Source organism: Toxotes jaculatrix, chromosome 7, assembly GCF_017976425.1.
Source record: "Toxotes jaculatrix isolate fToxJac2 chromosome 7, fToxJac2.pri, whole genome shotgun sequence".
NCBI lineage: Eukaryota > Metazoa > Chordata > Actinopteri > Toxotidae > Toxotes > Toxotes jaculatrix.
Window position 1 is genome coordinate 3,445,359 of NC_054400.1, and position 23,381 is coordinate 3,468,739.

General features: G+C 40.8%; 2 protein-coding genes across 4 annotated transcripts; one reads left to right on the forward strand and one right to left on the reverse strand.

The window, feature by feature from the left end:
- Nucleotides 1–429: 429 nt before the first annotated feature.
- Nucleotides 430–3,968, forward strand: grsf1 (G-rich RNA sequence binding factor 1). The gene is made up of 10 exons (XM_041042181.1): nucleotides 430–821; nucleotides 1,280–1,418; nucleotides 1,583–1,738; nucleotides 1,883–2,017; nucleotides 2,423–2,561; nucleotides 2,694–2,830; nucleotides 2,981–3,093; nucleotides 3,200–3,335; nucleotides 3,648–3,697; nucleotides 3,873–3,968. The coding sequence occupies exons 1-9, from the start codon at nucleotides 597–599 to the stop codon at nucleotides 3,689–3,691; spliced, it is 1,224 nt and encodes a 407-aa protein (XP_040898115.1). The 5' UTR covers nucleotides 430–596; the 3' UTR covers nucleotides 3,692–3,697; nucleotides 3,873–3,968.
- Nucleotides 3,969–5,895: 1,927 nt separating this feature from the next.
- Nucleotides 5,896–17,890, reverse strand: rufy3 (RUN and FYVE domain containing 3). 3 transcript variants are annotated; one of them, XM_041042178.1, is made up of 18 exons: nucleotides 17,391–17,890; nucleotides 12,671–12,844; nucleotides 12,269–12,386; nucleotides 12,004–12,105; nucleotides 11,533–11,656; nucleotides 10,754–10,818; nucleotides 10,191–10,256; nucleotides 10,042–10,111; nucleotides 9,804–9,893; nucleotides 9,376–9,459; nucleotides 8,915–9,082; nucleotides 8,688–8,785; nucleotides 7,406–7,525; nucleotides 7,150–7,276; nucleotides 6,962–7,047; nucleotides 6,846–6,873; nucleotides 6,658–6,735; nucleotides 5,896–6,389 (listed from the first exon to the last, which is right to left on the reverse strand). In XM_041042178.1, exons 1-18 carry the CDS (start codon nucleotides 17,650–17,652, stop codon nucleotides 6,246–6,248), a joined length of 2,004 nt encoding a protein of 667 aa, XP_040898112.1. In that variant the 5' UTR covers nucleotides 17,653–17,890; the 3' UTR covers nucleotides 5,896–6,245. The 3 variants fall into 3 exon arrangements, with proteins under 3 accessions (XP_040898112.1, XP_040898113.1, XP_040898114.1); XM_041042179.1 differs by lacking the exon at nucleotides 17,391–17,890 and adding an exon at nucleotides 14,897–15,192; XM_041042180.1 differs by lacking the exons at nucleotides 5,896–6,389; nucleotides 6,658–6,735; nucleotides 6,846–6,873; ... (2 more) ...; nucleotides 7,406–7,525; nucleotides 17,391–17,890 and adding exons at nucleotides 7,713–8,515; nucleotides 14,897–15,200.
- Between the last annotated feature and the right edge of the window lie 5,491 nt (nucleotides 17,891–23,381).

The following is a 23,381-nucleotide window of genomic DNA, read 5'->3' on the forward strand; positions in this document are numbered from 1 at the left end:
GAGGAGTTTGCTTCAACAACACATCCTGTGTGGCCCTTCCAATCCAAACTGCTCTGCACTGATCAGGGAAGTTGGACGTTGACGTGCAGTTCACTGGGGTGTTATATGGGTAGTTCAGTAGGTTTAAAACTGAAAATACAGCAGCGGTGTATTTATGCTGTTAAATGGAAATGTGAGGATCCTCAGACCTGCAACTATAATTTGTTTATTCTATACTACAAGAGAAGTAAACGTGTATACTCAAAAAAATTATAAATAATAAAAGACGTTTTAAAAAGTGGCAGTAGTGGTGTTTGTGTTATTTTACCAAAACACACTTTACAGGATTTAGTAGCTTTGTAAAATTGTGATCGTTTGATGTTTTGACTTTTATTTTGGAAAACAGAAACAGGAAGCACGCCGCTGCAAACTTCACGGTGCCGGTACAGCTCTGCCCTTGACTGACCCACGTGAGTCAGTTAGCTTCCTGGCTTCATGCTAAACTGGTAACCAACTACAGTAACTGGCTAAATTCAGAGGAGCACAAAGCTCTGACCGTCAGATACCTGCTCACCTCCGCCCACAGACTTCCGCTCTGAGGCGGGCGTTAGCCTAAAATGTCCCGTAACTGTAGGTCTCTGTTGTTTTTGCTGCAGCGGTGTGTCGCAGCCAGGCAGGTAACGTTACCGGTAGGCGTCACAACAAGAGGCGGCGTGCTGTCAGGCAGATGCGGCTTCATTCAGCAGCGAACGTGGACATCAGCGGCCCGGACCGGCTGTGTGCAGAGACTCTGCCAGCTTCGGTCCGCGGTGGAAACCAGCCGGTTCAGCCTCTGCACCAAGGTGAGTCTCAGACAGGTGAGACGAGAGAGAGGGGACAGGAGTTCAGAGGAGCTGTGGTGGAAAGTAACTACACTTAGATCAGTTTTCCCGCATGTCTGATGTCTGATGTGAACCTGTATCTGCAGGATTTTATGCACAACTCTGCTGCCACACGAGTGGCTGAGTGGATAAATGCATGAATAAGCAGGTGTGCAGTTCCTAATAATCAGAATAATAAAGAATAATAAGAATAATCAGAATAATAAAGGTTTCGTTGAGTGTATAATCAATAGATAGCTGAAGTGGTTAACCAGTGAAAGCCTCCATAGAAGACAATGTGTGTAGCAAGACAAGACAATATCAGTACTTGTGTATACAACAAGCATACACAGCATACAACAATACACAATTGCAGGTGATGTGCAGTTTTATCAATTGACGGTAGAGGAAGCTAAAATGTTTCATACCTCGTGTTCCAGGCAGGATGTGAGGACGAGTACCCGCCGCTGCCGGCCTACCAGTCTGAATCAGAACCAGAGAAGAAGGAGGTGTACATAGTGCTGGTGAAAGGTCTCCCGTGGTCCTGCACGGCTCAGGACCTCCTGCAGTTCTTTTCCGGTGAGACTTTGGATTTTCTCTCCAGATGTGAAGCCCCACTGACATGGCAGCTGGTTAATATTATCAAGTATTGCCCAGTAAATAATTCATTTTGATGTTGATGTCATACTTAAAAAGATGCTACCTTCGAGACTCATGTCCTTATATGATATGCTGTTCTTCAGAGTGCCGGATCCGTGACGGGGTGAAGGGGATCCACCTCACTGTGGACAGACATGGGAGGGCGTCGGGACGAGCCTTCATCGAGATGGAGCATGAGGCGGACGTCAGCAAGGCTCTGGAGAAGCACCGACAGTACCTCGGCCCACGATACGTCGAAGGTTTGTCTCTTCGCAAAACTCAAATCGTGTGTAGATCCTGGAAGGAAGCTGTTCAGGATCTGACATCACAGCTGGGGGTGAACAGAGTGTAGTGAATAGACAGTATGAAAACAAATGCACATGTCCTGCTCTGTGTGTTTGCAGTGTATGAAGTGACAGACAATGATGCTGAAACCATCCTGAAAAAAGCCATCCGGCCTCCCGCTGATACCTGGGTGGTGCGGCTCAGAGGCCTCCCCTTCACCTGCACTGAGGCCGACATCGTCCAGTTTTTTTCAGGTGAACTGCCTCAAACTCCTCTCACCTCTGAATGTAGTGGAAACACTGGATATGTGTCGCTGTGCCACTGAGCTTTGCCTTGATATGACAATTATTTTATTGTTAAGACAGAATAAATCAATAGAATCAATAATAATTAAACTCATAACTATTAAACTAAATTAGTTGAAACATTTAGGTTTCAGTATGTTGTTTAAACTCAAATGTCTTTGATCAGTTTACATTTTCGTTTTTTAAGATTATGAAATTATTTTTTAATGATTCTAGTGGCACACATCAACAACAAATTTCACAGCTCATCTAACCTTTCACGTGTTACTTAAAACCCCTTTTAAACTGCCACGACAACCTTTAAATATATTTTAATAGGTAAAGCAAAGCTCAGAATCTTGGTTTAATTTTCAGGGTTGGATATCACGGAGAATGGGATCATCATCGTCACAGACCACAGAGGAAGGAATTCGGGGGAGGCCTTTGTGCAGTTTTCCTCCCGGGAAGCAGCTGACAAAGCTCTACAGAGAGACAGAGAGATCATAGGAAACCGGTAGGATGCTGCAGATACAGGCCTGAACCTGAACCTTACTGATCAGTATGAGCACACTTTTCTTCAGAAGCACAAGTAAGTGATTTCTTTTAAATTCTTTACTAGCGTCTCTTCTCCTTGTGAAAATTGCAGGTACATCGAGGTGTTTCCCAGCAGGAGTGAAGAGATTTATTCTAACTGGAGGAGGAAGACGAGTTCAGCGTCTCCTCAGAGCAGCTTTCAGCCAGCGAACAGGACTGTCTCTGCCTCACAAACCAACTCCAGAACTGGTGAGTGGATTTCAAAGCTCATTATATTTCATTACTTTTCAGTTTCCTTCACCAAAATAAAATGGTATTTATTTTGATATTATTTTAAAAAAGACTTTTAAGATAATTGCATTTTTTGCTCTCTTGTCACTAAACACACTTCAATCCTAGTGCAAAGTGATGTATCTGCTCCATCAGGATTCGCTCAGAGCTTAGCTGTGACGGTTCATTACATCCACATGAGAGGTCTTCCTTTCCAGGTGTCTGGGGAAGATATTGTGAAGGTAAAAATGAGCATAATGAACGCAGTGAAACGTTGAAGCTGGCTGTGCTGTTGTATTTGAAGACAGTTGGACGTGATTTTGTTACATGTTTGTTTTTCTCCTGCAGTTCTTCTCTCCTTTAGCCGTGTCCAAGATCCTGATTGAATGCGGTCCTGATGGAAGGCCGAGCGGCGAGGCCGACGTTTACTTCAGCTGCCACCAGGACGCCGCGGTCGCCATGTCCAAAGACAGGCAGTATATAGGTGAGACTGCTGGAGAGACTTGAAGACCAGGACCAGAAGATGTAGGCCGGTTTAACAACATAGGAAGTATATAGGTCACCAGATGCTGATTGGAATTTCTTTGTAGTCTGTGTATTTTATTAATGTTCAAAAAGGGAAAAAAATCAGATCAGGTATTAAAGTATGAAACTGCTTCTTAAGTTTTCAGATATTTACCCAGTCTTTCTGGTCTGTGTTATATTAGAAACTTATGATATATGTTGCAGCATAACAATTCTAATCATTGCTGTAAGAATTTGAACCATCACGTCTTTCTTTTTTTTTTTTTTCCAGGAGAAAGATACGTGGAGTTATTCTTGAACTCTGTATCAGAGTGATGGGAGGTGAGAAACACTGAATTAGATCCAGGGACTTGCACATTTTGGCTAAAGAGGAGACAGAATACCACACCTCTTATAGAAACCTTAGTGGGTGTACTGCTCTTTTAAACAGGAGAGATGTTGTCAAGGTTACTTTTTCTCCAGATGTGATTTAACCATATTGTGTTTTCTCTGACAGGTGAAGGCTGACACTTGGATGCCAAACTCACACATTGGGCTCTTGTATTTATTTTCCAGCCTGACAAACAATAAACATTACCAGTTACAACCTGAAGAAACAGTCTGACCTGTCTTCATTTAACCAGAGGAAGTTCATCACAGTTTTCTGTGACTTAACAGAACTGATTATAAAGATTTAGTATTATGAGTAACTTTACTAAAGATTGATAGCATTTAAAGAACAGTTGCTAAGAACAGTTTAAACATGTTGTAAGAAGAAATATTTCAGGAAGTAAACGGGAAGACACGTCAAAGTGAGGCTTCAGTGAAGTGAACCATGGTGTAACCATAAGATTATACGACAAATAATATATATAGACAAAAGTCAAATATTTAAAACCTTTAAATGTTTTAAAATTTAATTGATCGCTGTAAAGCTGGGTTCCAATTATCACACTTCACACAATTGGTAGTTTCTCTGAAAAATTTAAAGTTTTCTGGCTGGTAAAACTGCTGTTGGGTGTGTTGTGTTTTAACAGCTACCCACTTTTACTACACAGTTTTTTAAATTGAAAACTATGTTTCTGTACTCAAAAAAAAAATGGAAGGATTAATCACATCTTACACACTGTAAAATGTTCTGGGATACTTTATGAAAAGAGTTTTTGGTTTTGCTTACAGAGGAGGACTTGAGGATTAAATTCTGAGGGCTTATCAGGATACTGCTCAAATATGAAATATGGGTTAAAATAATCCAGAGTAACATGCTGGTAAAATTGAATAAAAGTTTATTGTTGATCTAAGAAGCGTTTCCATTTCACATGTTAATTAGCTCCAACAAGAAAAACGTAAGGTTTAACTGGTTTTGCTCAGCTACTAATTCTTTGTATAAATCAACAGAACATAAAAACAGCTGTTATAAAGATGCACTGATATGTCCACTTCAAACCAACCAGGCAGAGCCATGCATTTAAAAGTGCCATAATATGTTCAGATGCCCACAGAAACTTAGATTATCCAGCCTAGAATCTAAATGCCGCACTAAGATAAACCAGACTCTGAAGTGATTTTTAGTTTTGCTAATGCCATAAACAGCAAAGAAATATTATACCCAGCATATTCAGCTAGTTTGAGTCTGTCTAAAGATAAAAAAATATACCTACTGGCATCTATAAAGCTCACTAATTAAAACTTTATAGCTTGTTTGTTTAATATATGCAAGAATTTAAGTGTTAAGTGTAAAAATAGCACAAATTCAAGTCAAGCCAGGTGCAAACTTCAGGAAGTAACTGATCCCAGCCGGGAAACAGTCCCTCACGTTGTCCCCATAAATCCTCAACCTGCCGTTTTCACACTTTGGTTTTTATTCGGATTCGTCAGTGAGCTTCAGAGGTGCCTGCAGGCAGAGTTTATTACCTTTGGACAGAACCAGTTCTCCGTGTGACAGTAGCTTCATAACACAAGACAAGAGAGTTGTATCAATCATCTCATCTAACTCTCGGCAAGAAAGCAAATAATAATAATAATAAACATATTTCGCAACTGTTGAACTGTTCATTTGACACTTCTAAAGTCCGAACACAACAATACTGGGATAAGAGACTAGATGCTGTATATATATAGTATTTTTGCCATCATAACATTGTGATATTAAATATTTGTCCATCCCTGGTCTAAACTTTTGTGAAAATAATTTGTAAAAAGCTTTTTTACAGTCTTAACCAAAAACACTGACGTATGTTTTAAATCAGTGGATTTGGTCAAAAGTATTTGTGATGGCTGATTATATCAGTGTTCCCCTGAATCCTAATGCTTCATCTGTGCACGGTAGAATTTGATAACCACCACACACGTCATATTCTCATTTGTTTGTGATTAAATTGTTATGAAAAATCCAGTTTTTCCTTTTTCATCTTTTAAAACTGAGGTTAAAAATATTGTCAGTTGACCTTTTAATCAATAGTCCACTTAGTGGACATGACACTGTGGAAAGTCAGTTTTCAAATAAATGAGATGGTTCCTGTCCTTTTTTTTTTTTGTTGTTGTCACATCAGTAATGTCCAACCAGGCGCCACTTTCAGCCGTGTAAGTGCAGATTTTCATTTTTAAAAAAATACCACAGCAGCGCAACACACACTTTCAAACAGAAAAGAGGTTTGTGACTACGGCAGTATTTGACTAAAATGAAAACCTGCACACACACAAAACTAAATGTCCCACGTCTGCGCATTTAGACACTGCTGACTTAAAAGTAATTAAAATGTCCGACAGAATTCAGTACTCACGGGACTCGGATCTTTCGTCACACTTCAAGCCATGAAGTCAAAAAGTGCATTTTAGCAGTGCCAGTTTTACAAATCAATGCCTCTGGTTTCCATGTGTCCGAGTCTGTTCACGGTGGCGTTGAAGCGTATTGCTGGAGTAACAGAGAGTAGCAGGCGACGCACACAGTCTCTGGGAGAATGGAGGAAGGTAACGGCAGCTCGTTGGACACACAGCTCTCACAGAAGACACCGCTGCAGTTCTTACACTGTTTCTGGAGACAGAGAAACAGGGTTAAAACGCCACAGTTGATTCATTCAGAGACCGTCAGCTGAGTCTTCAGCTGGCAGATTAATCAATTTCTCAAACAAAAATAAAACTGTCAGCCAAATCTGTTCAAACATTGCATCGAAGCTAATCTGGTCACCGGCTTGTTTTTGATTTGAGTTAAAATGTATAAAAAACAGGCTTGAAAATTGATAAATAATTAAGCTATTTAAACACCCTGACTACCGTAAACCTTTAGTGAGAAATCATTGTACCTTTGTCTTGAGGAGGGAGTCGTCCTGTTCGCACATCGTACACATGGAGGGCTGACTGATCTCCACAAATGACTCGTCCTGCAGAAAATTAAACATCAATATGACACTGAGGTGCTATATTTATGAACTGCAATGGATCCTGTCTGCACTTAGTGTTTGCACGTTTGTTTCAAAGGTAAAATCCTCACCTGTTCATCCTCATGATGCGACAAGGACCTTGAATGAAGAGGAATGAGACATAAAGTCCGTATTTTTCCATAACATCAATGATTTTTTCTAGAACTATAGACTCTAATCTACTTACAAACTGGAGCTCAGACTGGTTTTGTCCTCCTGTCCACTGGCTAACTGGTCATTCTCCCTTTTGACTGATGGAGATTCTGGGAGATGCTGTTGGAAAAATACTCTCATGATGTACAAAGATGAAGTACACAGGCCTGCCTTGGCTTTCGACTGTTATTTACTTCAGTACAAACGTGAGCACAGACGTACTTTCGGTATGTTCTCCGGGGGTTTCCTCCTCTCTCTCCGAGGAGTGCTGGACTGTCTGGATGCGGTGTTGAGATGATGCTCACTCCTTCGCTCTCGCTCTTTTCTCAGCTCCTGCTCCAGATTAGACCTGAAGCAAAAAATTAACCAAAGACAAAGAAGCAGGAAACAACTGATGATTAACGTCCAAAAGAAAAAAAGAATTCGCATTTAAAACTAATTTTTCAGCATATCCTATTACCATTTTCTCTGACTTTACCTGTGTTTCCTGAGCTGCTCCACTTCCACCTGCAGACTCTCAATTTTGTCTCCAAACTCCTGTTTGAAGAGCCGGTTGGCCTCTAAAGCCAGATCCCTCTCTCTCTCGGCCTGTTTGCATCTGGTGTGGGGTGAGCGGGTGAACATAAACTTATGAAAAAATTAAAACTGAATATGGTTGAGAAAAGAAAGGGTCTGAAATACAAAACTGAAAGAAAAAAAAAAACACAAACATGATAAAAAGATCTAAAGACTGAAACCAAACAAGGACAACATGGAAACTTTAGCCAAAGAAGATGAAGCAGGCTGTTTTTGTTTATTGTTTTATTAGCCTAATGATTACTACAGTTTACACCAATGTTATGCTCACATACAATTCAAAATTAATTAAAAATTAATTTTGCCCTTTTCTTCTTACTTTATCTTGCTCCTGTTCTGGCCTTCGACACCTGAATGTGCATCACCAAATAACAACAAAACTCTTGGATATCAATCCCTTAGACATCAGTTCAGATTCTGTCTTTTCTTTTTCTGTCAGTCTTTGTTGGCTGAAAATATTCAAGCAGAGTCTCTGGTAGTGGTCGAATTCTTCGGAACATAACATTACAGCAAGTCCACTACCGCCAAAATATCCAGGATGTGTCCATCGGCACATAAATCAGCATCAGTCCATCAAATCTTAACACTGTCCACAGCGGACTCTCAGACACCATGCCATCTACTCGTCTCACCGTTGCCAGAAAGTATTAATGGGGTATTTTTAAGAAATTCCTACCAAATAAAAGTATAACTCTGATGTGGCGAACACATCTGTCAGAGAACACAAGGATTGAAGGCTGCTAAAAGGATCGATTCAGTCCACACTACTCAAAGCTGATGCTGGAGAGCCACTGCAGGAGATTGTGGGAAGATGGTTTTTATTTTGAACAACAAAGGAGCATCGTACAGAAAAAGGTAACATCCTAGTTTGGTTATTTCTATATTAGGCAGGGTTGTATGTTTGTATTTATGAAAGCGGGCAGGAGCCGAGAGGCTTCACTACTGCTGCAGCTGGAGCAGCTTCCCTGCTGCTGAATTCAGGTTTCTGGCCTGCTTCACCAAATGTTTCTCACTGATTTTTTTTAAAAAAAAAGGATAAATAAATGATGGAAAAAATAATGATAGTGAAAGTGGAGGAGAAAAACGACAAACAGGAAGGTAAGATATTTGTAGGTAAGCGATACCATTCTGTCGTCTGTCTTCTGTAATAATTATTCTAAGTACTAACTGTAGCGTGTCCTCACCTGGTCTCCAGCTGTTTTACGGTCCCTGTCATCTGGTTTATTTTCTCCTCCAGGCGAGCGATGACTTCACTCTTCTGTTTAGAGCCGGCATCTGCACTCTGAGGAAGATGAGCCAGGTTAGTCCACTGGTGTCCTTCCTCAAGTCGATGACAATAACTCAGTGCATGTAGTTTGTCAGTGAAAGGCTGAAGTTTGATGTGTCTGGAGGATCAGAAACGTAGAACTACCTGTGACTTGTGGCTAAGCTGCTGGTTGATGGCAAGAAGGTCTTCCAGCTGCTGTCTGAGCTCCACCAGGGCGTCCTGCTTCTCACAGATGTCTTTCTCCAGCATCTTCATTGACAGCTCCATCTCCTGCTTCATCCCGATCTGCACCTCCAGCTCCTTCTCCACATCCTGCGCAGACATTTATTTTAACTTCAGATGGAACACGTCATGACCAGAGGACACTGAGAGCTCGCTCAGACTTTCTCAATGAGAAAAATACAAGTCTTGGTTGAAAATGCAGGAAATTCAGGATTAAAGTGCAGAAATTTGTAACTATAAAACTTTCCAGTAACTATAAAACTTTATCAGCAGATATAAACTGTGACAGCATTTACAACTACACCTGTAGTTCTGCAAAAGAGTCCATGTCTAAACAGACTCACTTAAAGCTAAACAACCATCACTGAGAGCCTCAAACGCACCAGTCGAAGCAGAGTTTCCTCTTTGAGCTGCTTGCGTGTTTCACCCAGTGCTTGTCCGTCTGCTGCTGAGTCGCTTCTTAATGCCTGATGACAAAAGAATATATATAAAAAAACAAAAATCTGAAATTTCCGTTCATTACAGTTGTACTGCATGTTGTAAAAACATTTAAATTTAGAGCCAGAAACATGTTTTTCCATGTTAAATATTGCTTAGCAAGCAACTAAGTCCTGAGTCACATTATTATTTCCACCAGTCATGGAGGTACCAGTGGTATCGTGGAGGAGGCGCCTTTCTCTTCTTTATTTCTGACAAGGAATCATTTCTCTTTCTTTTTTTTCTGCCCACAAGTAAAAATTTACAAGGCAAATAAAAACTACTAAAACGTGAAGTATATTCAATATTACAGTAAAGCTGATGATCTGCTCACCTTTCTGGACTCCAGCTGATATGAGCTCTCCTCTTTTACCCTCTCCACATCCTCTTGTAGGGTGATGATCCTGTTATTTGCCACTGCAAGCTGAGGAGACAAAAGTCAACAACAGCTCTGTAAACAAAAAAAAAGCACCTGCAGCTGTGCAGTGAAGCAGAAAGGACCACATTTTTCAGAAAAGGCATCAGTGTAGAAATGGAACACTGTCTCTGAAGATGAGCTCTGTGAGACTCACCTCTTCTGTTAGCTTTGTGTTGGACTTTTCCAGAGCGTCCACCTTGGCCTGGAGGTTATTTACTGATGCGCTATAAACAGACGGAAATATCCCGTTAGCCACTGAGCTCAACGAGCAGCTGAAAGAGGTGAAGAGAGAAAAGAACAAACCTTAAATGTCTGTTCAGCTCCTCCACATAATTCTTCTGATCAAGAATCGCCGTGATCTGACCGTCACTGAAGGAGCAGAGAGAGAGAGAGATCAATGAAACATGGATGAAGATGAGAGAAAAGAAATCATAGCATTTGGTTTGAATTAATACCTAATAACATTTTGGTAAACCAAATAATTAATCGAGAAAAAAACTGGCGGTTTATTCGATAAGTGGCTGATGCACCGGTGCCTGATGTACCTGCAGTTTCTTCTGTATAACCACTTCCTTTATAACTTGCTTTCATTCTTTTACTCACAAAATTCAGCAAAGCAAACAACAACTCATAAATTGTGCCTTATGGTTAACACTAATCTACTGTGTCTTCTTCTTCTTAACATTTAGACAATAAGTGACTGAATCCCTGACACCAGCAAAATCCCTGACAAACATTAACTGGATGGCCAGTCAATAAAAATAAACCAAACGACAGAAAGAGGATGTGAGAAAACCCTGCTCCAGGCCCAGACTGTTGACTTCACTCTAACTACTGTTGGTCACAGATCAGGAAGCAGCACTCACCCCTCTGCACTCTTACTACTGTGTCCACCATCTTTGAGGTACATTGAGAAATCAATCACCCCGACCTGTAGAGGTAATTCAGTAAGAAAAAGAAAATCAGTGACAACAGAAACCACAAAACAGCTCTGATGTAAAAGCACAACACGTGCCAGAATCACATGACTACATGGCGTTCCCAAAACATCCCTGTCCATGTGTGCACTTCGGCCTTTTAGGGTGTGCGGGGCATTTTAATGCATCGTGTCAAATTACATTTTAATGCAAAAGAGTTTTGTTCTGGTTTAGGTGCATTCAGGTTATTTAAATATCCTCAAATTAACACAAGGTCTGTAACAGGACAGGTTTCACTTCATTGTACTTAGAATAAAACTGGTTCAGAAAGCTGATGACAAACTGGCAGCCTGCCAGTCCCTTCAGTGTTTCTGGCCTCATTTCCTTATTGACACCTAACAGGGCATGAAGCAGAGATTCCTGAGCAGTTTGGGAAAACTCTCTGCTCGTTCTAAACCCACACTGTAGAAAATTTTAATGAAGAGGAATCTGGATTAAAACGCTTAACCGTAAGTGATCCAAAACCGTAAATCCAGTGCTTAAATTCATCTGGTATTTTCAGTTATTTGAGCAAGAAGTAAAAAATGAATGCCACAGCACTGTGTCAGACCCCAGATGTACGGCGGCTCCACCCGTCCTTCCTGTTACCACTAATCAAAAATTAGGCCCATTTGATTTTGGCCTTTCTTGTGTGTCGCTGGTGTAAGCGAAAGTGAAAGCAGAACAACCTGTGAGTCTAAGTCCTCTCCCTTCATACACAGATTGGCATCAATGACATTTAGTCCGACGAGCAGCCCGGCGATGACAGCTCCCTCCTCCTCCATCATCAACGCATTCGGCTCGTAGAATTCACTGCGGAGAGTGAAACACTGTCACCGTCAGACCAGAGAGCTGCTTCTGCAGCATTTCAGCTGGTACCCTTTTCACAGTCATACCAGCCCATGAATAACATAAGAAAAAATATATAAAAATAATTCCTAATAATTTAATATATCAACGTACATGACCTGGAACCAGATCAGTGGTAGAAATGAGGCGTTATTTTGAGGGAACTGAACTCAATGCTTTAAAAGGCTTTTCACAACCTGCTGAACCCCCGTTTTATTTAGGTGGAAAAAGAAACACCGTCATGGCAGAACAGTCACAACTGTTTCATTTTCAACGTCACTGGGTCTCAGCACAGTGCGATTCAAACACACCTGAGCAGGTCCTTTCTGTTGATGATGGTCTTCATGTAGTCCGAGAGCTTCTTCTGCATTAAGGCCAGTCGTAACCAGGCGCGCCCTCTTCCCAGAGGAGTTCTGTAACGCAGTAAGTGGATAGAAACACACTTTAAACTTAACTGAAGCACAACACATAAAATCAACTCTCAGCTAAACAATGGCGACGTGTAAAGGTTTACTGATAACAACAAAATCTCTGGTTATGAGAATCTGTCTGCCTTTCTTTATATAACAGACTTACTTGAGGCCAGGCAGGTCTTTTACACTGGCAGTGATCTCTCCTGCCTCAGGCGTCAGCTTCTCAACCAGCTCCAATGCCCCCCAGAATGACTTGTTCTGGCCCAGGAAGGTCTTCTTAGCTGATGGTTGAGGAACAATGTTTGTTGATATATTTTTATTTTAAGCGGTGCGGGTCACTGAGTCATCACGCCGGACTTAAATAAACAACAGACACTAAACAGAAAGTATTCTGGTGTATAGAATATATTCCTCACAACCACACAAACGGTGGATTTACACTGGGGCTGAACAAATAGAAACAGTTACCAGGAGCAGTTACCAAAGTGGTCACCATCTCAGACCCTGTAACAGCCCCAGTCGTGTGGTTTTGAGCAGATGACAGTGTGAAGTGTGATGCACGTACTTTTCAACCCATGTTTGAGACAGTGCTCCATCACCACAAAGAACTGCTGGAGAGGTGCATAGTCAGAGTCAAGTGTGCGTCCGAGGTTGAGGGCGGACTCGATCAGGCCCTTGATGCTCAGTTTGGCCATGTTCATCAAGTTAAGCCTTTCAATAGCGATGGGATCCTTGGGATCTAAAAAGAGATAAAAAAACAGGAAATGGTCCTAAAATTCCTCACGGTCACGACACAGACAATGATCCAGCGGCAGGAATGAGTCAGGAGCTAAACTTATCAAGAGCTGTCAGGAGGAAAAACAACTCAAAACTGGAGTCAGTTTCCTTCAATACTACAAGATCAAATGTTTTTCAGGAAGTGAAAGTAATGTGGGTTTACCAAAGAAATTCACTCCAACGCGTTGATTGTTGGACCTAACAGCAAAACTATTTGGTTATTTTTAATGTGAAGCTAAAAAAAAATGGGTTGACTTGAAAAAGGAAACAGTTAAAAAAGCAAAATTTGCCAAACCTAATACAGTTAGCACTTAATTCTCAGTATGATCCTTCTATACGTGTAGACCTAATCCATTATTTATGTAAGTACATAACAGACACTCAGAGGCTTTTAGTCTTTTAGTATTTAGTATTTGTTTATATTATTAAACATTCATACGTTTGTATTCGCATGAACTTTGATTTAACTTTCAACACAAACTGACTGCAACCAAAAAGGTAATTAACACACAAATTGGATACACTATCGCTTTAATGGTTTGAATCTGCTCAGGGCTGTAATTTTAATAGAAAAGGTTTGCTCATTACAGGTAACAAGCAATTAAATACCAGGATGAAAGTGCACAGCTGGTTAATGAGGAAAATTCTGTTTACTGTTCTGTTTCTGCAGACCAAATGCATCAACGTGGCAGCTCAGCTGTATTTCTGATTCAGTCCATATCACATTCATATCATTTACTTTTTGCCTCAGATGCAAAAAAAAAGGATTTCCAGGTTCACATAAACACCAAACATATCCAACAGGATTTAATATTCAATACAGAACAGAAATCAATGCACAGATGCATTATTTCACATAGTTACTGTAATACCAGCACTGAGGAGTAAAGGAAATCAGATATCCCCTTTCAATAGGAGGGTCACTAAAGTTAAAAGAGTCAGCTTTTTACAAGGAAGCCTTCAGGAGTTCCCCTGATAAGCAACAACAAAAAACCCTAAAGAACCAGCATGTCTGAAAAGGGAATTCCAAAATAAAAGTTACCAAAAACTGCACTGAAATATTTGTGGATCGAGCCTCACAGTTTAACAGGTAAACCCCACAGGTGGAAGCTAGGCATGTGGTAACATTGTGGAGGAATTAAAAAAAAACATCAGTATCAGCTGGAATGAAATGGCCATTACCAAGTGAAAAATGAAACACTGATCATCCTTGAGAATAAACAGTTATCTAACTCACAATGTAAAGACATCACACAGACAAAACAAATGCTTCTGTAACTGTATGCTAATGGTTCTCTGTAATATCATTACAGCAGACCATAAATCTTCCTCAGAGCTGAAGGCTGCAGTGATGAATTTGCCAACTGGCTGAGGAAAAGTCTGACCTGGACCTGCCAACCTGCCCGGTCTGTACTGAGAGAAGGCGTGGCAAGAGACGAGGAAGTCTCTCTTCCTTACACTGTGGTATCTGTTGTATAGAACGGTATACAACAGATACTGTGCTCCCAGATTCAGCACCATAGAAACACAATACATAGTGCAGAAACTGCACACGTGTTTAAAACATTCAGATTCAGTTGCATCCCCTCTTGTTTTTCGGTGAGAGAGAAAAATGTAAACAAATTTAAATAAACAAGATGCAAACCTGTTTCTGCTGCTATTGTCATATTTCCAAAGACTGAGGAAAACAGACACCAAATGCTATCCATCAAATACTTGTTGTCCATTTGCTACAAGCTAATACATTCTCATGACAAAACAACCTGCACTTCCTGGTTGTTTTGTTCCCCATCCCTTGTTTATTTACAAGCAGCGTCATCCTGCTGTGTGACTCTCAGGGATATCAAACCGTCTCCACTGAAATCCATCATGACACAGCTCAAACAGGACACATTAACACGGTTCACTTGGTGAAACGTGTAGCGTCTGGGGACCTTGTGTACCACCACGCCCTAACAGAGATCGCACTGTGTCCACAAACCTCCTCGGATGCTTAGCTAATCAGTCACATTACCTTCATGGGCTGGCTCTGGGTCTGGGGTGAGGGAGATGTCGTTGAGCTCGCGAAGGCAAAGCCACTCGCCATCGACAGACACGCGAAAGTTGCAGAGATAAATGGTCTCCCGGGCGGCCTGGGTGATCTTGTCGGTGGTGGGAGTCGGGGTTTCGCTCTGAGGCGTCAGATCAGACATGATGACTCAGCTGATGTGAGGCAAAACCAACACCACCGAGGGAAAAAGGCGTAGTAGCTTTTGTTCCACAAGCCAGTGAAGGCCCCAAAAAATAACAGCTCAGAGAGAAGAGGAAATCAGAGAGAGGATGAAAAGAGCATCAAAACAAAAGGGAGAAATGGCCAAGACAGGGAAGGCCCCACAGCAGCTCTCAGCAGGTGTCTGAAAGGGTGCTGCTTTTCCTCCTCTTTATGCCTGCATCCTTCTCTCCTCCTTGTTACAACTGAGTGAAATACGCTGCTGTCTTGAGAAAGGCTGCCCTGCCCTCTCCTCCTCCACCTCCTCCTCCTCTTCAACCCTGTTGTCCCTTTTGTGCAGACTGGGAATTTAAAATGCAAGAGAGCACCGTGATGAAAATCACAGCCCTCCTCCGGTCGGCTTAACACCGGTTCACTCTGATTGGACTGCCTGTGCACCGCAGTGAATGCACTGGGTGGGTGTTGACCAAGATGGCTGACAGTAGTGCTGGGTACAGCAACACACTGTCACGTGAGCAGATGGTGCATGCGTAAAAAAAAGAGGGGGTGGGGGTCCCCAGGGTACCCAGCCAATGCTAATGATGCAGCAGAGGACTCATCTGTGTCTCAAGCATCAACAGCTTCCCCTGATCTGAAACAGAAGCCTGTTATTTGACAATGCAATTACTGAACGGGCTGCAGCAGCACAGCAAAACACCAACAGCAGCGAGCAACAAGGGTAATAAGGCCAAATGTCCTGGATGTAATTGGTTATTGTGTTATTTTAACTTTCCATTTAGGAAAACTAAGTGATGCGCCTCTTATAAAATCATAAAAGAAAGACAAACACATATTCTGGTAAGGATTCCACAGACCTGGTGCATGTTGACAAAATTAAAAGCCACAATTCACAACATTAAAACGTTTGTAACTGGTCAAATGACCAAACCAACTGAAAATCCAGTGTTCATTTAACACGGCTACAACAGAGAAAATAAAAGTAGCCATCAGCCTTAAGAACTTCAGTACTTAAGCTCTGTCATGTTATAGGTGTCCGACTGCCTGCAAACCACTTAATGCATATATGTTTGAAAAGTGATAATAGACAAAGGATTTCGTTGAGTAATTGATTATCTGATTTAATCAAAGAAATACTGTAGGTCTTATAGATTAATCAGTATTATTGATCTGTCACCGATTGATGCAAAAGGATTTCTTGAAATCTAATGCTTCTTAAAGACCAGTACAGGGGTGCCCCTGTGGTCTAAACAGCGACCATGTAATCACAAAATCCCTAGTTCAAGATGTGAACCTCTGTTGCCTGACCCCCCATTTTCTCCTCAAATTTCCTGTTCATTTTAGTAACGAATTATCTTTATTGATAATCCACAGATTATTTTCAAAAGCTGGACAAAAAAATCAGCCAAGCTAATAAAAAAAACACAAAACACACAAAGCATTGTGAAGAGTGCTCACCACCGTTTCTCAGAGCCCAAGCTGACATATTCCGATTGTTTCAGCAACCCCAAGATATTTTGTGTACAACAATAAAACAGACAAACACTCACATCGGAGAAGCTGCAACCACAGCATGTTTTCAAAAGGGACTAATCGATGATTAATCAATTAAAAATGATTGATCATTATCAAAATAGTTGCTTCAGTAGGTTGATTTATCAACTGATTGTTACAGCTCTACAAGGAACACTCATTACCGACTTACTTACCAATGAGTCTGTGGTTAACTCTGCTTATACTTACGAGATAAGGCAGAGGAATCAAATATAAGCACCAACGCTATAATCTTTGTTTTTTCTGTTCAGCTAAAGCAGTGAATAACTTTCATAAATGCGTTTGGCCAGTTCATGTTACCTTTGAGCTTAACAAAAAAAAGCCAACAACAACAACAACAGTAAACGGCATCGCGCAAAGAAATGAACCAAGTCTCTCAAAACAACACGACACGCGATGAAATCCAGCGCAGAAACAACCACACACCTTGTTTACATTAGCTATGTCAACTGAATTCATCAAACAACAAAATGACAGTTGCTTATCTGAGTGTGATAATCAACTTGACAAGAGATCTGATGGTATGTGTTATCTTCCTAACCTTAGCTTAGTCACTGTCACTCTTCTAGAGTCACAAGGTAGTAAGTTGTTTGTTTAGGGACAGTCCAAAGTTAGCTAACTACACTAGCAAGCTAGCAACGCTAACAGCAGGCACAGTTTAAGTTTGTTGTTCGTCGGGTAATTAAGGAGGATAACGCTTGCTAGCTGGGTGATTGTCTGGACTTTTGCAAGGTTCGTTAGCACTTACTTCTGCGCTTTGAGTCGATTCTTTCAATCTGGAAGTCATACTGTCGAAGCGAAGTGGGTGACAGCGACCCAGCCTTCCCAAACCTCAGGCTCGAGGAGTTTAAAGCCTCCTTGAAGTAAATCACCGAGGTCGGGGAGAGAGTCTCGTCTGGACTGTCAGCGTGTCCGTTTTCATCCGAGGAATTCTGTCTCCCAGAACTTTCTGATGCCTCTGAAGATGCCTGCAGAGGCTGATCTCCCGGCGACATGTCCCGCTCCGCCATCCTCCCTCCTCCCCTCCCCCGGTCAAATTCACTTCATGTGACCAGCGGGTGGGCTGTCGGTCGGCGGTCAGCTAGCTAGGTGCTGCGCACATGCACCGGGGTGGCTAACAAAACAACCTACGCGGCAGTCCCGTTTAGTCCAAGATCTCTCCGGCAATCACTCCGCTTGTCGTCCTGTCCTCCACAGCCTCCCCCTGACCCGGAAATAGCTTGGTATTAGCATTTCTATGGTCAAATCTGTTGCTAAGTTCGCGAGATTTGCGCGCTGTGTCAGCGTTCCAGCAGTCCGTTTACATGGCCAGAGACAGTGCACGTGAGGGGAGATGAGACGCTAGTGGTAGATCCATGACGGGGGCCAATCCCCTGACTGCTCCCATGATTCATTGCGAGACCCGTCGGCGGCTGAGAGAACTTGTGCCTCTCCTGTTTCTAACAGTCTCTGATGAACCGATTCTGCGTTAAAACAGCGCGACTTACTGGAAAACAATGAAATGACATGTTAAAGAGGATAAAGTATTTGAAACATCATGGCATGCTAAATGTTGACTGACAGCTGAAGGCCAAATCCATGAGGATTAAAGACTAAAGACTAAAGACATCTTTTTCTGAATAATGCTCCTGATTTATAAGATACATTTTAATTCACCCTAAAGGAAGGTTTTGTCCTGTACTAAACACATGAACAGGAAAAAGAAATGTATAGCTTGTGCTTCTGCTTTTACATAAATGGACCTCAAGTGTCTTCTTTTAATAACACTTTCATGACACCATGAAACCACCTTGGAGATGACTTCAAACACAACAAATACATTTTGGATTGATCTTTTGAAGGTATTTGTATGCCATTTTCACATTTTTTCCATGCTGGCAGCATGACTCCAGGATGGTAAGGCTGGTCTGTTGGTTGGTCCGCCACTTTGGTCAAGACTGAAATATCTCAACTAATCAATGTATTTCTTTCAAATTTGATACAGAGATTCCTTGACACCAGCTGACGAATCCCCTTGAATCCTATCATTAAAAACACAACTATATCTAAGCAGCCTTTTTGCAGAAATTGGCATTAATAGACATTTTACCTATTATTATCCCTTAGAAAGTGTGAAAATTGGCTTTCTCTGTGTTTTGTGATAACAATAAGGGCATCAAGTCTCTGCAAGTCACAGCAGTCAGAAGAGGCTTTTCTGTTTCCTCTCACAGAGTTCAGCTACATTACTTAAACTAAAACCTCACACCAAACTATCAAAGCTTTTTCACAGTAGTGAAAAACTAAACAATATTTTGTCCATAACCTGATCATAATTCCCTGTCAAACAGTGCCAAGTATCAAGTTGTGCAACAGATTTCAAGGCGGTTTCTGACCCCATACTTTCATGAACGTCCTCAAAACTTGAATGTTTTGAATTTTCCTATCCACCATCCCTGTTTTTATCCAGCCGTTCACAATTTTTTATATCCTCGGCTCTTGCACAATCTGTTTCCATTTCCCTCGCCTGACAGCAGCCCTCCTCTGGCATCCTCTATGGTTTTATTTCAGGGTTTATTGATGGGTGTTTGTGTGAATAGCAAATGTTAGAGCACATTTCAGCCCCAGTTTTGCTTAAAAGCATTTTTGTAACTAAAAACAAACAGAACAGATGCAAAACATTATATACAACAAAACATCAATACAACAGAGCAGAAAATCAACAACAGAGCAAATCAGGAATTTGACAACACTAATAACACTACAGATGGCTCTTTGCACTAATTGTGACCCGAAGGACAATTATTATAAATATGTATCATAAGGTAAGATAAATCTTTGAAAGAGTTGATCAAAAACAGGGCAGTACATAAGAAGCAGCAATAACTCTGCAGTTGCCTGAAAAGGCAATTTCTGATAACTATTGCCACTGTGAAAATGAATCAGTTTACTGGCTGTTAAGTATGTTCAACCAAACTGCTTGATGATAAACATGGTATTCATACAATTTTGCCCATTTTTAATGTCGTCAAGTGGTTTGAAGAATTTCAGAGAAAAAGGGGGGAGGTGGATCTACTGTTCCTGGAACAATTTCACATGAAAGGAATGAGCTGGCACAAAATAAAACCGTGTGGAAAGACATCAGGGATCAAACCAGCAGCATCAGATCATCACATAATGTAGAACACATTTAAAACTACAAAGCGCCAACAAGCTGTTGCAGATACCTCTCAAATCCAACTTTAAAGGGCAAATCAAGTCAAATACTTAATAGGATTTGTGTTTTTGAAGCTGAATTTGAAGTAAAGCTGAGGAATTGTGAAGCGAAGACGTAGTTGGTCTATGACGTTATTCTGTCTTCCTGTCTCTCAACATTGCTGTTTTTTTTCCACGAATAAAACTTCATGTAAATGAGGGAAAACATGGAAATGCTGACATGCTTGAGGTTGTAAATGTGTGAAGCAGCGCCTGTTTTGCGTTATACACTCATGTATGAGGGACAATCCATTCTCACACTAACTTGTCTCAAACATGTCATACTGCTGTTAGCCTTAACAATATTTTGTGTTATGAATAAAAACATAAAACACTGTTTTGAGAACAAATTTAAAATGGAAAATTTAAGCAGTAAAGGTAAAAGCCCAAGGCAGCAATCTCTGGTAAAAAATGCTGTTAGGGTCTTCAATAAATTCAAAGCCTTTACAAAACCATAGTAATGAATTCCTTCACTAAAACTTTGCCTCATAGATATGACATACAATACAGGCCCATCTACTCTAACTGCACAGTCAAATGTGATGTGTATTTGTGTCACGTATATAAAGATGTCCAGTCCAAATGGCTTACAGGGTGCAAAAAATACAGCTGCAGCAGTGAAACAAGACTGCTGGTATCAGCGTGTGTCTTAGATTGACACCTGAAACATTGAACAACCCCAACAAGTAACGTTTAACCTTGATTTTCAAAGAAACTAGTGTTATTTTCCTGTTATTTTGTGTAATCCAGAGTACTACATTTTAGACCCGTGATCTTAGTACAGAACCAAAGGTTACACAGCAACCAAAGTTAGTGTGTAGATGTTCAATTCCCAGTCGAGTGAACTAAACAGATAATTAATACATGTTGAGTCTGAGAGGTACAGAATACAGAAGACACAGTGTCCTGTTTCCCAGCAGCGCACGCTTCTCACGAATTTTGAAAAGCACTTTTCTGAACTCAGAAGGAAGTTAAACATTGACTTACCTCCACTGGATGACACGGGTGAGACCAATATCATTTGTACATGTACAAACATGTACAAATGTAGAGCAAAATAAAGTTTTTTTAAAAAGTAGTAAAGTAAAATTCCAGCTCAGTGCGGTGAGTGTTTTGACTTTTATACATTAAAAACAAATCATTAATTAAACCAGAACTTCAGTTACTGATTTAGTTAGTTTTAAATCATGATTTGCTGTGAATCTTGTATTTTTTGAAACTGTAGCTTCAGTTTTTTTTTCTCAATTCAATTTCTTTGAAGTTTCACGGATCCACATTCTAATATTCACAAGAACAAATGACATATGTTTGTGATGATAAAAACCAAGGGCAGTGGCCACTCTGTAGCTCTGTGGAGCTTCTTGGCCTCTTTTAGCTCATTGTTTTGATTTTACGGCTCATTTACTGTATGTTCAGTCTCACTGCTGTAAGCAGGCTGTTGTTTTCAGCAAACAAGCATTGATAACCCCATTAAACTGGGGTCAGTGGGTTCATCAGAGCCAAAGTTAGGGACTGGTGGGAGAAAGTGAAACACCCTGATGCTACAGGAATATTTCTAAAGTTGGTGGTGAAGAACAAACCAGAGCTAAAAAGAAGGCCTAAGTGAAAACGACAGAAACACAAACCCAGTGGAGCAATGATGTTGCTCTGTGTTGGATGTGTAGTCTGTTTTTACTAACATGTGAACCATTGGGAGCTATGTGTCTGTCAACACTGATGATGATATAAAAAGTAGTGCCTCTAATCATGTGGAAAATTACAGGTACTTTTTAACAAAAAGCAAAACATTTACCTATCGTTGTTAAGGCGTTCTGCTGAAACTGGCAAAGGTGAGAGGAGATCATCAAGTTTAAGTTTTTTTCTTTCCAAGGAAAGTAAACATTTAACTTTCCCTGGCAATCTCCTTCCTTGTAGAGCAAAAACGGGGCAGATTTACCCTATAAGTGGTCACACACACTTCCAAACTTTGACAATAGACCCATTAATCTTATTAATCTTTTGCTTTTTTCTTTTGCTGTAAGTCAGTCCTGACATATATGCTGAAAACTGTCTTCTGATGGTTTACTTTGTGGATAAAATGCCTAAAGGAACATGATGATCAAACTAAAAACAGGACAGGTATTTTGCGGCTATAGTATGTCAACCAAAAATCTGAACAAACTGAATGACATTGAAAACACTGAAGAAAATTCATATACCTGTGTTGAACAACATTCAACACGGGTATATGAATGGATTTGGAATTTTACTGGGAAATGTCCGGTCCGGTCAAAGACAGAGCAGGATCCTTAGAGGCTCTGGACCAAATCAAATCAGACCTGTCTACATTTTCCTTTCTTTTTAAATTTCTTGTAAGAAGAACTAAGCTGCATCAGCTTTGTATAAAACTCTTCAAAATCCTGTTGATGTAAAGTCAGAGAGCTTGGGGGTAATTTGAGGATTTGACTGAAGAGATCCCCAAACTGTGTGTAACCCTGTAAAGAAAATGAGAGGGAAATAACATGTTAGATCAAGACACATCTTACATACCAGAAAAAAAGGACAGGCTGCAGATCAAGAATGGACAAAAGTCTCATAACTTTTCTTTATATGAACATTTGTGGTGTAAGGTTACCCCAACAGATCATTGGGCTGCATCTTTTTAGCTCTGAAATCCATGATCCTTGAAGTATTTACGATCTGATGTTTAGGCTCAAGGGTGAAAGCAAGGTGATGATGGCACAGCCGGATCTATAACATACATAAGGTCTTTTTTTAAAACCATGACACAGCTTTACTTTGAATGCAAATTGATGACACATCTCATTTCTTCCTGCTGATTGCTGTTGTAGTTATCTGTAAAGTCTGTGCTGGTGTAACAGGCCATTACTAGGTGGATAAATTATGCAACGAAGGTAATGACAGCCAACCATGCCTCCAACAGATGGCGCTGTAGATTCAAAATCCTTCATTCACAGCTGAAATAAATAAACAATCCCACCAAGTGTCCCATACGAAGACAGTGCAACAATCCTGCTGTTCTTTTTAGATGCCATAGATAGCTTTCAGGCTAAAAGATATAGAACGGTTTATCTTTAGCGGTGCAAATGATGGTTCCACAAATCAGGGATATTTAAAGAAACATCTCTCAAGTCTCAGTTTTGTTTTCCAAGACTCTTCAGCGCTTTTTGGACAATTTATTACATATAACTACCATTAAAAAAAAAAATTTACTCGACTTTAACTACAAATGTCTTCCTTTTATTTATGTTTTCATTAATATCCACAGACGCTGACTTCATGTTGAGCTGCATGTGTTCAAGCATTGACCGAATCTGGCAAAACTGTAAACCCCTGTGACTTGGTTAAACTGGGAAAAACTGATGATGGTGCAGGAGTGGAGCAATCTGACCTCCCACCGGAGGAGTGGCGTTGACAGAAGGATGGTCCAGCAGATAGAGGCGGCAGCATGCTGAGCGCAGCCGCCGCACAATGCCACATACAAACTCACCCGAGCAGTGAAAGTAGA

Bases quoted from the DNA above. Each gene is read 5' to 3' on its own strand.
- grsf1 (XM_041042181.1), top strand. From the start codon at position 597: ATGTCCCGTAACTGTAGGTCTCTGTTGTTTTTGCTGCAGCGGTGTGTC. The intron at 1,739-1,882 runs GTTTGTCTCTTC...GTGTGTTTGCAG, and splicing joins CGGCCCACGATACGTCGAAG to TGTATGAAGTGACAGACAAT. The intron at 2,562-2,693 runs GTAGGATGCTGC...TGAAAATTGCAG, and splicing joins AGAGAGATCATAGGAAACCG to GTACATCGAGGTGTTTCCCA.
- rufy3 (XM_041042178.1), bottom strand. From the start codon at position 17,652: ATGGCGGAGCGGGACATGTCGCCGGGAGATCAGCCTCTGCAGGCATCT. The intron at 11,657-12,003 runs GTGTGTTTGAAT...CACTCTCCGCAG, and splicing joins AACAGAAAGGACCTGCTCAG to TGAATTCTACGAGCCGAATG. The intron at 6,874-6,961 runs GTAAGTAGATTA...TCTTCATTCAAG, and splicing joins ACCAGTCTGAGCTCCAGTTT to GTCCTTGTCGCATCATGAGG.